We start from the raw sequence: 15378 nt of genomic DNA, 5'->3' as shown, positions 1-15378 counted from the left end.
ACTATCTTTTATTTATTTTGAAAGGTGATCATTGGCTCGCCCCTCTCAAAATACTGAGTACTTTTATGCAGAGATGTTTGTTTATAAAATTTTTGTGGACCTTCAAACCTTGTGCTGAGGGTGACTTTAACTTCCTTTGTCCCACTTGGTTGATTCCATTGAGCTCTTATCAGAGCCTAATGTGAGCACCCGTTTTCATGTTACCGCTGGAAGCTGTGGGAAGTTACCTTTGGTGAAGACTGTAGCTCCAGAATTCTGGACTCCAGAAGCTACATGCTCTACCCTTTCTGTAAAGTTGAATGAGTCTAACCATTGGTCAGTTTTAGTGCCTTCCAATTTTTCTATAAACCTTCCTACCTGCACCTTTTGTATTTCACCTATACAAGATGTGCATTGATTATGTAGTTTTAAGGTGTCTATTGTTGATCTGTATGGACAGTCTACTGTGGAGTACATCATCACATTTCTGTGTCAGAAATGTGTTTGTTTGAAACATGAGGCAAGTGGCATGACATTGTCCATGTTAATGCATGTCCACTGTCTTTTGTCTAAGAACTGACACTTCCTGTGAAGAAACAACATATCTCACAATCTCTGGGTCTCTCAGTCTAGTTCTAATGCAGCTAAAAGCAATTAACAGAGCTAACCACCCTGGAAGAGATGTGTTTGTTTCATATAATTAGCAGTCACACATTTGTGATACAACACAGAAAAATAACTTGACATGCATTTGACCCAGAACAAGAAGCTGCTTGTCCCTCTGGTGAATAGAATCAAGTTAGGTGAATTAATACCTGGGCATAGGGGTATCAATTGGCCATAACACTACAAATTGCAGCCACAACATGTGAGCCCAACTTTACAAGGTAAGGCAACCACACAGGGAATATAGCTAGAATACCTAGTTAGAACAACAAAAGATATGAAAGTGTACAATGCCCTTAAAGTGGAAGTAAAGTCTTGTTAATGTAAAAAAAACCATAGGTTTAAAGTGATATTGAAGGTATTTTTTTTTCATTTTTTTTTTTAAATGACAAACCTGTTATACTTACCTGCTCTGTGCAATGGGTTCAGACAGAGCAGCCCCAATCCTCATCTTCTCAGGTCCCCCGCTAGTGCTCCAAGCGCCCCCTGCTCTCTCCTCACTGGCTCTGAGCTTTGACTGACAGCAGCTGGTGCCAATGACTCTCTCAGCCAATCAGGAGGCAGAGACCCAGGGAGAAGCCACTCTCAAGCACATTGCTGGTTAGCAATTGAGTTCAGGTAAGTATTAGTTGAGGCTGGGAGAGGGGGGAGAACTGCATACTGAAGGTTTTTTTACCTTCATGCATAGAATGCATGAAGGTAAAAACCTTCTGCCTTTAGAACCACTTTAAGTCATGCACAGCATACTAGTACGTCATGACAGACTTACCTACAAGCAAAGCCCTCCAGCGTTGCACTGACATGGCTCCATGGTCCCCGACAGTTCCATCTTCACCTGGTCTTCCTTCTGGGTTTTGTATCTTTGGCCACTTAAATGGCCATGCCGAGGTGATGTCTCCCGCACATTCGCATAAGGCACACAGAGTGGGCAGTAAATGTGGTCTGAGCTGCACATTTGCATCACATTACCCGCTAACAGGCAGGGGGAACATTCATGACAGAAGAGACCTCTAGGGTCTCTTCTGTTATAAAAACTTTGCCTGTCAGTGGTTTTTGCAGTTTGTCAGTTTACTACCACTTTAAGTCTACTAATGGTATAAGTATATAGGGAAATCTTTGCTTTGTCCTATATACTGATAGACCTGCATGGGCTGCATCGCTGAGATGCTGACCTTCTTGATTGGCCCAGAACAAGCAGCCATTATGATGGGTTCAGACTTCTGGGGAATTTTCAAACTCATTTTATATAAAGTGCTGCGCAAACTGTTCGCGCTATATAAATCCTGTATAATAATAAAGTGGAGACTGAAGCAGGAGGAGTTGGAATACTTCTGATGTAGCCTGAGGATTCAAATTGTAGAGCAGATGGGAAGATCTCCAGAGGCCGTGTTGGGAACAGCTTGTTGCTGAAGTGCTTAAAAGATGCAAGAAACCAGCATTTGAGTCAACACATTGGACTCCACCTATACCTGAAATAACACCGACCCATTAACTTTATGTATGTTAAGGGATCCTTGAAGAACCTCCATTCAGCTGTTTGGAATTATTTAAACTTAAATTGTTTTCAGTTAACCATCCCCTGGCCATAACCTCCTGCTTGGATCACACTTCAGTACACTATGTTTAGTGGAATTTGGTCGCATGACCAGCTATTGATGCAGTTCTGTTTGACATGTGGCAGACAAGCTATAGATGTTGCACTACATTGTGTTTGTTTCAGGTCTGTTTTTATTGAATATGTAGCAGAACCCTTTAGGTGTCTTAATGATTGCCATTGACAGGCCTTATATGAAATATAACCCTGAAAACCAGGGGAAGTATGACTGTTTGAATTATTGTGAGCCAGGAGACCTGCTGTTTCTCCTCCCCTTGGCTGTGTGCGGCTTCTGGTAGGGATGTTCAAATTACAATTATTGTCCTCCAGGGGTTTGTCTGAGCGAGGAGGAGTGGTGCAGAATATGTTTATGATTATCAAGAGCTGCACAGGGGAATTTTAGCGAGATTCTGTTACCGTTTGGCAGAAAGGAGAATAGCAAATCTGCAAATGTACTACAGCAGTGGGTTTCTGTTGGTGAATTATGATAACCCTCAGGAACTGGACCACCAGCAGCTGAATGCCTGTATCTGTTATGTGCAGCACGCCTCTTGTCTTCATTTTACCCTTGGTGTTGCAACTGCTCTGACATTGTGCTCGCAATGTATTTAACAGTAGGCAGTGTAAAAATAACCAGTAGAGAACATTTGTTTCACAGAATGGAATAAATGATCTGCAATTGTAGGACGTAAAGAAACAAGATTGTTAATGGAATAGAACAGTTTATAATATGTTCCTCTGGGTCTTATTTGTTAACACAGTGCAAAGAGAGCATGTGCAGTAGGACCTTTCTTTGGTCAGAAATGGAAATACGGTATGTGTCTAATAATCAGAATATTGGAACAGCTCAGAAAAAGAGGGAAAGTGAAATTTAAAATTACAATTACAAAATGAAACCCTGTTCATTCATGTCATGTTATAAATACAACTTAACCTTAAAGTGCATTTGTTAACATTACAATCTCGAACCATCAGTGACCTAGGATCTAGCAATAATCAATGAGTGTGCCTCATTGGACAAGTGTCATTGACTCAGAGAAGCATTTGACTGCTTTCCTATGAATACTGGCTCATTCTAGGGTTGCCACCTCATCCCTTTAAACTCGAACACATATGAATTACACAGGTTCTCAGGCTAACTGAATGCAGATAAGACACCAAGTGAGTTTAATATCCACCTTAATCAGCCACAGAACATGTATAATTATTATGTGTTCGAGTTTAAAGGGATGAGGTGGCAACCCTAGCTCAGTCCTCAAATTGACTGGTGGTAAAAGCAGGTGTCAACTAAAATTCAAAGTTTGCTGGGAAAGCGTCAAACTTCCCCTGGTCAGTTATATACAAAAACAGGAGAAAAGTAGGGAATTTAAAGGTGCAAACTGACACGATTAGCTTATAAAATTATTATTTATTTTGTATCAATAAAATTTATTTTTGTAAAAAAATTCAAAATCAGACTGATAAATTTTACAGACACATTTTACATGTTCCATGTTAAAATAGATGCCTCCATCTCGACATGTTTCACCAAATTTTTTACACAGCTTCTTCAGGATTATATGCATCAATCTGTTAACTTGTGTCAATACTATCAGCTTGTTTGCTCCGAGCCACAAGGGAGCAAACAAGGTGATGGTATTGACACAATCTGTGGATCCTCATACCTTGTGGATGTTGGATGATTCAGACAGTAAATAGAGTCTTAAACTGCTCCCGAGGTTTACTTAGGAATAGTGATTCCTTCTTGGAACTTTATCCTCCCTGTGGCTGTCTATTCCGTTGTTCAGACCATTATCCCATGGGTGTCAACTGCCATTACAATTATAGATCATATTTGATGGAAAGTTAACAGATTGATGCATATACTCCTGAAGAAGATGTATAAAAAATTTGGCAAAACATGTTGAGATGGATGCATCAATTTTAACATGGAACATGTAAAATGTGTCTGTTATATTTATCAGTCTTATGATTTTGAATATTATTACAAAAATTAAATATATTAATATGAAATAATGATTTTATGAGATAATTGTGTCAATTTGCACCTTTAAAGTCCCTCCTTTTCTTGTGTTTTTTTATGTAATAATTGTGATGTGGTGCTAAAATATTTCAAATCCTTTCATCCAGGACTCAATAGTGGTAACTGTTTTATATACACTAATCAGCAATAACTTTAAGAGCACTGACAGGTAAAATGAAAAACAATGATTATCTTGTTCTAATGGCATCTGAAAGTCCATGGTTTATTTTAGGCAGTAAGTAAACATGTTCTCTCTGAAGTTGATGTGTTGAAAGCGGAAAAAATAGGTATTGCAGTTTGTTGTGTATGGGCTTTCTAACCACAGACAGGTCAGAGTGCCCATGCTGACCCGTGGCCCCACAATATGGCACCAGAAGGTAGTATGAAAAGAAGACAAGCCAAACCTTGGGTCCTGCCATTCATGTGGTTGTTACGTGACACGTACCACCTATCTCACCGTTGTTGCTGACCAAGCACACCCCCTCATGGAAACAGTATTCCCTGATGGCAGTGGCCCCTTTCAACAGGATAATGTGCCCTTTCACACTGCAAAAATGGTTCAAGAGGAATTTTTGAGGAATACGAGTATGAAGTGTCGACTTGGCCTCCAAATTCTCCAGATCTCAATCCATCAAGCATCTCTGGGATGTGCTGAAAAAGCAAGTCCAATCTATGGAGGCCCTACCTCGGAACCTACAGTACGTAAAGTATCTGCTACTGATGTCTTGGTGCCAGATACCGCAGGATACCCTCAGAGGACTAGTGGCACCCATGCCTCAACAGGTCGGGGCTGTTTTGGCACTAAAAGGGGGTCCTCAATATTTGAGGAGTGGTCACAAAGTTATGGCTGATCAGTGTGCTCTACAAGAGAGCTTTCAAACAAACATGATTGCAAACTGTGTGTTTGAGAGGTTCAAAGGACCCTTGTTCATCAGTGCTGAAGCGGAAAAACAAATCCTAGAGATGATAAATATGGAGTGATCCCAAATAGCAGTTCGAAAGTATATAGTAAAAAGGATCTGCTCTGGCCCAGCTTACAAGAACTCATGAACCCCACGGGTACATTCCAACTAAAATTTTTAAACGCCTTCCAGATCACTCACTTCTTCAGATCCCTCCCTCCACCACAAAATTTTGATCAACCCCTCACAACATTGGAAGAAATCTGTTCAACAGAAGGGACTTTACCGCACACACTGTCGTGCATGTACAACCTTCTGGTTACTCCCCCAGACACCTATTCACTAAAACAAATTGCGGACTGGGAACGAGACTTAAACTATACCTTCAGCTCACAACAGAAACAACGTATTATTCAATTTACGTACAAATCTTCCATATGTACGAAAACACAAGAAACTAACTTCAAAATCCTGACCAGGTGGTACAGAACACCCGAGAAATTAAGTAGAATATTCCCGACGTCCTCAGATAGATGCTGGAGATGCCAGGAGGAACGAGGTACATTACTCCATGTGTTTTGGGACTGCCCCGATATAAAAAAATTTTGGTTGGGAATTAAAAATATTATGCAGAAATTCACAGACCGGCAGATTCCAGACGACCCGGCCTTTTACCTCCTTCATGTATCAGAGGTTTCGGCAAAAACATATAAAAAAATCAATCATTCGCCATCTTCTTGATGCCGCCAAATCCTGCATTCCGCTAAAGTGGAAATCCCCACAACCTCCGACAATTAAAATGTGGCTCAGGAAAGTTCAGGAAATCAATAAATTTGAAGATCTTATCCTGTCAGCTCGTAACCAACAGGAGAAATACTCAAAAACATGGTCACTTTGGAACATGTTTGTCTACTCGGATGAAGGAAAGAACTTATTTGGTACTCCAGATACAGAGGGAGATTAAGACATAGGAAGATAGACCCCTATGTCAACTACAACGTCCCCTTGGTGCTATATAAGTCATATATGTATTTCTCTCTATGTAACATAGACGTAAAAACTAGTGACGTCACATTATCCTCCATTCCTATCCCTCCCCCCTTCCCTCCCCCCCTTCTCCCCCTCTACCCTTCCCTAGCCTATCTAGCTTCTTCTTCTATCCTATATTTCAATTTCATATATTCCTTTCCGTCTGTTCTTTCTGAACTTGCTCTGTGTTTTACACAGGGACAGGTTTGACTTATTTTCCAAATAAAATGATAAGGGAGGACTACATGGTTTTCTAAGCCAGACAATGTATTTACAGTACCACTTAATAATTTCTTGTTTAATGATGTTGTATCCTTCATTGTACGGTTCATGTTGAACATATATCTGTATTGTATTAAGTGTCCATGGATCCTTCCCTTTGACTAAATAAATAAAAAATTTGTAAAAAAAAAAAAAAAGGATCTGCTCCAGATGCTGGTGTAGGCTGCCTAAACTGTTATCTTTCAATAACCGCCCGGACTTGAACAACATGACTGGGAACTGTGACTTTCCTCATTACATGATCAGTTTAAGGACTTTATTATGAAGCCATGTATTCAGTGCATCCCTGAAGATTTATAGAACGCTGCAAATATCTTATGAAATGTCCAACTCCAAGGTCAGTTAGCAGGAATTGCCTGGGATGCCATATTTCACGCAGCAGTTTGATAGGTAAATCTGTAATTTCTGGTTCTGGTCTAAGAGACCACTATTGAAAGCATGGATTCTGGGAAATTTTAATCATGGGAGTGCTGAGCTGAGCGCACTCCTGTGAAATACAGAAGAAGTATAGACAAAATAGCTTTGGCTATACTTCTCCTCTAAGCCAAGCACCTTAAAGTGAACCTGTCATTATAGAGATACATGCACTGCTATTGCTGGCCCTTTTTTGGAAGTGCCATTTGCACAGTTGTGCATGATTTCAGCACTTCTGAATCACTCAGTGCTAGTTCACACCAGATGCACTAAAAAAGCATGCAGTGTTTTCCATGTATTCCAATGGCTCTAGTTCACACCAATACAGTCAGTTTCCAGTCGGTTTCCGGTGCAGAAAAAAGCATGCTGCATTTTTTCTGCACAGAACTGTACTGGAATATAGCAAATTGTATCAAAAACACACTGAAACTGCATATGGTGTGAATTAGCCCTTACTCGGGAGTCAGAACAAGCACACAAAACATAAAAACCAAAAGACCAGCCCTGGAATTTAGAATCCAAATTGCGGCTTTTGGAAAATAACTTCAGTTCTTTGTAAAACAGGGCCTTTAAATATAGTGATCGACAGCAATATATGTACAAATGTTAATGCAGGTTTGGAAACTGTTCATAACCATTTTGGTAATACTTAACTCTAAAGCAATTATACTATTTGCAAAGCCTCTGAACGAACATTAGCCATGTGAGATGAGAATCTCCTCCTGGTGCTGGCATGTAAATGAGGACAGGTAGATCTTGGTGTTCTTCTGGTTTATGGCCTAGATCCCTAACAGATTAGAACTCTGGTGGTAATTAAAACCATGCCCTCCAGTGCTGCAAGACAAGCCTGTTATGTACAAGTTTCCAGTTGGCACTGTGTTTGAGTGTCATTTAGAAGATAAGGCTGAGAAAACTTTAGTTATATAAATGGTGCATCATGCTTTGAGCGGTACTCTGATTCCTCCTGTATTGAATTGTATTGTAACTGTACTGTTTGCCCTCACATTGTAAAGCGCTGTGCAGACTGTTGACGCTATATAAATCCTGTATAATAATAATATTTACATGCAGTCATACGGTTTTCGCTAAGAGAACATCACTAGGTTTGACGCAGAACACTGTATGAAGGAAATGCTGAAGAATTCTGTATATTGTTTCAATACATTGTTATTAGTACTAGTCGCCTCAGTGTTTATCTGTTCATGTACACTGTGAGTTTGGGTTCAATGTTTATCAAATTGCACACTTCTTCTTTCTGCAGGAAGAGATACAACAGCTGAAAAGCAGGTTCGAGAAAGTTGAGAAGGAGAGGAATGAACTGAGATTGAACACCGACCGCCTAGAGAGCAGGGTAATGCTTCTTTTATAATATGCTTCTGAATTTTTACTCTTAGCTATTCTTATTTCCACCAGAGCTTACTGCTTTATGCTCAATTTTAGGCCAGACGCCGTCCCACATTTATGAGCTATTGTTCCTCCATGGCTACGTGGTTCTATTCTACTCATGTATATAAACTGAGTTTTTATAATTGTACATGAAAGATACCATGTTTAGAGAGCTCTTTTAAGCAGATGAGTGGAGGAGGTAGAATGAGGCTGATAAAAGTAATATATACAGTTAAGGCTCTATTTAAAAAAAAAAAAAAAAAAAAAAAAAAAAAAGCTATGTGAACATGTCCAGCATTAGTACAGTCATTATTAATAATCCCCGAAATTTGTTTAATGTATTTATTTCCTATGATCATCAGCTTCATATAGTGGCCATAATACAGTAATTTCCTCAATACCTCAATCAGGAAAATACTATATTATGGCCACTAAATGGAGGTAATGTTCAAGGAAAATAAACATATTAAACTGGTAATAATGATGGTTATTTTTGGTGGCTGTGTGAATGTTTGAGATATTTGCACAGCACATTTATTTATAAAGAGAACCTTTTTGTTTCTTGCATTCATTTGGTGATGCTCTCAATAGAATCCAATTCCAGTTTAGATGTTAGGATTGTATGTGGAGAGGCTCAGAATAGTGCTTTAAAATGGTTAATCACAGGAACTGAAGCATCAGTCTGAGTGAGATTACTCACACCATCTTCACCTAAACCCTGTCTGTTCAGGCAAGAGCCAAAGGATTTTTCTGTGATAGGTAGTGCAATTACATTTTATATAAACATGCTCTAGTTGACAAAAGCTACCTAGAGAGGCGTTAGGCATGATCTGACCGATGAAAGTTCTGTTGGATAACTTAATATTCTTGTGTCTCAGGGGACAGAGGGACGTGCTCAGTAGATCCCCCTTGTTCCAACTTATTTTAAAGAGAAGCAAACCAGTTGGTTAGAAAAAAAAAATCTTGGTCAGTCAGTTTTTCCTGTTATGCCGCGTACACACGAACGGAATTTCGGCCTGCAAAAGACATGTGAGAGTTTTTCGACTGTGCGTATGCTCCATCAGTCTTTTGCTGGCGGAATTCCAGCCAGCAAAAGATTGAGAGCATGCTCTCAGTTTTTCGGTCGGGAAAAGTTCCTATCCGAAAATGCGAGTCTAGTCTGTGGCAATTCCGACATGCAAATTCCTACGCATGCTCGGAAGCATTGAACTTAATTTTCTCAGCTCGTCTTAGTGTTGTCGTTCTTGATGGTCGTAATTTCAGCAAACTTTTGCGTGACCGTATGTATGCAAGGCAAACGGAATCCCGTCGGAAAAGCCGTCATATCTTTTTCCGACGAGAAATCCGATCGTGTGTACGTGGTATTAAAATAGACCAAAGGAATGCACAGAGATACACTTTCCAGACTGACTTTAGTCAGCAAAATCAGGCAAATTGATTTGTTTTGAAAGTGTGGGATTCTGTATTTTATAATGCAATTACTGAAGAGGTAGAACAAGAGATCCTGTAATCTCATTTTGATTGTGGTGTTTGATTTCCATTTAATTCTCTGGTTATGACAAAGCCTTGCATTAATTTACTACTTCTAGATCACAGAGCTGAATTCTGAGCTTACAGACGAAAGAAACACAGGAGAATCTGCCTCCCAGCTACTGGAGACAGAGACCGCCGATAGACTGCGGGTGGAAAAAGACATGAAGGATCTGCAGGTAAAACCTCTTAGTATTCCATCCTCTCCATAGAGTCTCTATGCGCTTTCAGGCAAGTCTCCCTCTTATCTCTTGGATTATGATCTAATAGATGCAAACGGCTAACTTACTGCTTCCTTTCTTACTTTGTTGGTCTTCCTGCTGCCCTTCAGCGTGCCTTTTTATAAAGGTATTATCCTTCTGGCATAAATATGTGAGAATTGGTGGACCTACATGGGACCTATGTCTCCTTATATTGTAATACAAATAAATTGTTAGGCATTAATGCCGGTTATCACTATGGCATGTTTAGAGGTTACTACCTTTGCAGGATGGCATTTGCTGATTCAATTTCTGAGCTTAAATATTTACAATAGGAATATGTTTATAGTCTGCTAGTGTTGTGTCCTGTGCTTAGGATCAGTGATAATACATGTGCCCACAGTAATCCAAATTAATTTGTTCTGCTTTATGCAGGGGATCAGAGCGGACACCAAATAACCTTGTACTGGAAACTGTACAAATAATGTCAACTGGCATGAACATTGCTGGCAAACAGGATGCTTAGTACAGGTGCACCAAGTGCTCCTGCAGAGCTATTCAATATATAAATGCAAAGATAAATTTTGATTTTCAAAATGTAGGCAATAAGTTTAAAATTGAGCCATGGTGGTGACGTTAAAAATGTTCAACTTGGCTTTCCAGTTAGGTAAATGCTCTAAGATTCTTCTATATTTGAATATTTGTGAATATTTGTCCTAAACACAAAATAAAGTCTATTCAAAGTCAAAAGATATTTTACATTGTTGGATAGGGTAAGAAATGGTAAAATCCAGCAGTCTTTTGCTGCTATCTAGGCCACTTTAGGGAGCTTTGCCTTTACTTAAAGCCCTACTCTGGGCAACATTTTATTTATTTTTTACCTCATGAAACAAGTTATACTCACCGAAATCTACCATCCTGGTCCATCGCCCGCACCGTTTCATGGGTGCGAGGGACCTCTAACCAAGCGATGTGAGTGGGCACTCGCCAACCAGCCCCCTACCGCTTCCGCCATCTTGTGATGATGTCTCTCTTCTGCAGAATCCTCAGACTAACCTGCAGCTGGACATGTCATGCAAACCCTAGAAGATGTAACAGAGAGAGGGCCTTTACATTTTTCTTTTCTTGCAGGCGATCTGTTACATGGGGGTGGGAGGGTGGTGGTTAAAATTATTGTGGAAATTTACTATAACCGTGGGCAAAAAGCTCTCTAAAGTGAAGGAAATCTCATCTTAGACAGTTGTGACTACAACAAGCGTACCCATGGGAAAGTTTCTCCTTTCTCTATTTTTGTTCAGGTGACAACTCATAATTTAGAATTTTTTCTTCCTTCTTTTCTGGTGGTAATTCTCCTCAAGAGAAAAAACGAGGGTGACTCTTCCCAGTGGAAACACAAAAACCTAACAGAGGTTTTACACCTTTACCAGTTAATTAAAAAAAAAATATTTAGGCTTTAGATAGTCTTGGGATTCTTTTATTTCTGGTCAAGATGAATGTTTCCACCATTTCTTTATTTAGACAGAAATTGGAGGATGAAGTGCAGTGTCACAGGCCATATTTAACCATTCTTAAAGTGACATTAAAACCACATCAGTAAAAACTATCAATACATGCTATATTGAATCCTGAGCATACTCCCATTGTGGGGTTTTTCTGCTGTATTTTGCAAAATACCTGGTTGATCCTGCTGTTCTGTGTCCCTCCCTCCTGTCTGTGTCCCACAGCAGCTGGAGATTCCGCAAAGCAGCTGTTGCCACAGCTTGTTAGCAAGTTCAGTTTTCAGTGTGTTTCTATGCCAGCGTTTCCTCCTGAGCAGCCCATGTCACTATAGAGTCACACATGTGGTTCTATACATGGGGATAAATGACAGCCCACTCTCTCCCTCCTCCTCCTCCTCCATGTCCATTAAACAGCTCTACACTTTGGTGGCGGGATAATATATCTTGAATGATGGAGGCACCACCTCCCTAATTCTAAGTACATAAACACAATAGACACAGGCTAGAGGGGTGTGGAGCAGGCTATGATTATCATAACCTCCCCCTAGATGTCATTACAGTGTACCTTTTGTTAACTCAATAGAAGCTCCTCCCGCTGATGTTCTCCTAAAGTGCAGAAAGAGCTGGGGAAAGTCATGTGTAATGTTCTCTATACTTCAGCTAAAGTGATACTTGGCTATGAGAATAGGTATTTAGATTGTTTTAGATGAGTAAAGTGGCATCATCCATACAGTATATGTAAATAAAAGGGATAATGCATATTAAACTGTCTGTGTTTAGTATCACTTTAACAATCATGGCGGGATTATGATGGACTATGGTGCGAGTACACCCGAGAGAAAATATTCCTTCTTTTTTATTCCCTATATGAATGTTAATATATACTGTATTTTTCAGACAGTAAATATGACCAGTGTTCTCTATACTTCAGCTAAAGTGATACTAAACGCGCACATGGTTTAATTTACATTGTCCCTTATATTTCTGTATGTGGATGATGGCACTGTAATTAATTTAACCATTTCAGCCCCGGAAGGATTTACCTTCTTCCTGACCAGAGCACTTTTTGCGATTCGGCACTGCGTCGCTTTAACTGACAGTTTTGCGGTCATGCGACGTTGTACCCAAACAAAATTGACGTCCTTTTTTCCCCACAAATAGAGCTTTCTTTTGGTGGTATTTGTTCACCTCTGTGGTTTTTATTTTTTGCTCTATAAACAAAAAAAGAGTGACAATTTTGAAAAAAAAGTTTTTATTACTTTTTGCTATAATAAATATCCCCCAAAAATATATATAAAAAAAATGTTTTCCTCAGTTTAGGCTATGTATTCTTCTACATATTTTTGGTAAAAAAAAACGCAATAAGCGTATATTGATCGGTTTGCGCAAAGTTATAGCGTCTACAAAATAGGGGATAGTTTTATGGCATTTTTATTTTTAATTTTTTTTAATTAGTAATGGCGGCAATATGCGATTTTTATCTGGACTGTGACATTATGGCGGACACATCGGACATTTTTGACACTATTTTGGGACCATTGACATTTATACAGCGATCAGTGCTATAAAAATGCATTGATTACTGTGTAAATGACACTGGCAGTGAAGGGGTTAACTGCTTCTAACTGTGGGGGGAGGGGCTACAACACACATGACAGCGATCACTGCTCTCGATGACAGAGAGCTGTGATCACTGTCCTCTCACTAGGCAGAACGGGGAAATGAAAAAAATAAGTGTGGCGCTAAAAATAAAAAATGGGGGGAGGCTACCTGAAACAAGTAGTTTCTCTCTAGTACAAACATATGCAAATATTGTGTAAACACTGCAAGACAAAGTGAAAATAGTAGTATCATGCGACTGTATGTCACTCACTGCGAACTACCATAAAGTGTTACATATATTACAAATAAGTGCAAAGAAAATATATTGTTCAATGCAATGAAGTGCAAAACAATAAATGAAGTGACTAATAAAAACAAACAATAAAACATAAGCATACAAAATGTGAAGGTAAGTGATGAAGAACAATATATAAGTCCCAAGGGTGGTAATATTGAGAGGAATGAAATGAGGAGACAACTTCAACTAAGATCAAACAGTCTCTGAAATGGTCGGGAAGCGGTTAATAAACAAACCCATGTAAGTCCCTTTTTCCTAATTGATATACAGCTGTCACATGACCCAGCTCTTTCCCAGCCTATCTGCAGGGAAACATAATCAGAAGGAGCTTCTAGTCCTCTACTGCTGGTCACATGTTCAGAATAAAAAAAACAGCCTTTGGAATACAGAGCAAAAATAAATAATTCATATCAAACTGTTTTAAATTGTCATGCAAATATATATTTGGAATTAAATCTTTATTGTTATTAGCAATAACATGGTGTGGGTAGATTTCTGCCAGTCCCAGGCTGTCTCACGTCCTCCAACCTGTGTCATAGAATAACAGGGAGGTGAAGACCCCATTGATCTACATGCGATATTCTGTCCCCATTGTGTTTAGCTTGTTAGTGGACACAAAGTAGGAGGGAGGGAGTGGGCTGTCATTTACCACCGTTTATACACCCACATGTGTAACTCTATAGTCACATGGGCTGCTCAGAGGTAATGGGGAGGAAATACTCAGCATAGAAACTCACTGAAAAATGAACATGTGCAGAGTTACCATGACAGTTGCAAAATCCCTAGGTGAATTGGGGATATGGACAGAAGGGGGAGATATAGAGCAGCAGGATCAAGCAGGTGTTTTTTGCAGAATACAGAAAATGAATCTCATAGTGACTGAGTATGTATGAACAGCATGTAATACAGCATATAGTTTTTTATGATGTGGGTTTAAAGTGGTTGTAAACCCACTTTGGGAAAAAAAAAGAACACCTGCAGGACAAAGGCATAATGAGCTAGTATGCTATGCATACTAGCTCATTATGTAACACTCACCTGAGATCGAAGCCCTCGCTGCGGTGCCCGTACACAGCACCGGCTGGTGACATCACTCCCGGGGGTTACTTCTGGGTATGACGGCTCTGGCGCTGTTGCCGGAGGCCCGATGACATCACTCCCGCGCATGTGCGCAATAACGGCACACTCACTGAAACAACGGCACATACGTGCCATTGCTTCAGTTTGTGTCAGTGCGCATGTGCCGATGACTTCGACACATGCAAATACAGGGGATATCTCCTAAACCGTGCAAGTTTAGGAGATATCCTGGGTAGCTACAGGTAAGCCTTATTATAGGCTTTCCTGTAGCGAAAAGTGGTCTGTAAGGGTTTACAACCACTTAAATTACACTTTTTAATGTTACTGACTACACAAAGGTGAGATCTGTTACCTGTTCTTCTGTAGGAAATGGCCACAAAATGTGAAATCACCTCCTCATAATAAAAATGGTGGTGACATTTCAGCAATACAGGACTTGCTTTGGAAGGCATTGTAGGAAATTCATCATACCCAAAATACAGCTTAAAAATGTATCTGCAGCCATCAAGATTGTTCAGTTGATGAAGCTACGTTTGAATGGCATGCAAAATGGCTGCCTTCCCCTTGTATAAGACACAGGAACACTTTAAATCATGCCGCTGTTAATGTTTCTAAAAAAAATTCCAACCAGTTTTAAAGCCTAATTGCTTTATGTATATAGATATATATATACACATATGCAGCTTTTATGTGTGTTTGTTTACAAAACAGACAGATGGTTCTTCAAAGTTGATCCACACATTTGAAAGAAATCTTTCATCCTAAGTACATACCTTTTGGAGTGTACTTATGCACAGTTTGCTGTAGAACGCGTCTGTCAGGACATCTGCTTCGTAACACAGATGTATCCCTGCCTTTTGACCACATTCATGCAAGATATTCTGATGAAAAGGG

General features: G+C 39.6%; 1 protein-coding gene across 17 annotated transcripts in view; it reads left to right on the top strand.

Annotated features, from left to right (window-relative positions):
* Positions 1 to 15378, top strand: part of MYO18A (myosin XVIIIA) — a 498725-nt gene that overhangs the window by 367637 nt on the left and 115710 nt on the right. For all 17 annotated transcript variants that reach the window (XM_073616822.1, XM_073616821.1, XM_073616820.1 and 14 more), the window contains 2 exons: positions 8151 to 8240; positions 9865 to 9984. In XM_073616822.1, the coding sequence (XP_073472923.1) occupies positions 8151 to 8240; positions 9865 to 9984 (210 nt within the window). The remainder of the gene's footprint in view (positions 1 to 8150; positions 8241 to 9864; positions 9985 to 15378) is intronic.

The sequence above is a fragment of the Aquarana catesbeiana genome, linkage group LG02 (genome assembly GCF_042186555.1).
Source record: "Aquarana catesbeiana isolate 2022-GZ linkage group LG02, ASM4218655v1, whole genome shotgun sequence".
Lineage (NCBI taxonomy): Eukaryota > Metazoa > Chordata > Amphibia > Anura > Ranidae > Aquarana > Aquarana catesbeiana.
This window is presented reverse-complemented; position numbering and strand designations above follow the sequence as displayed.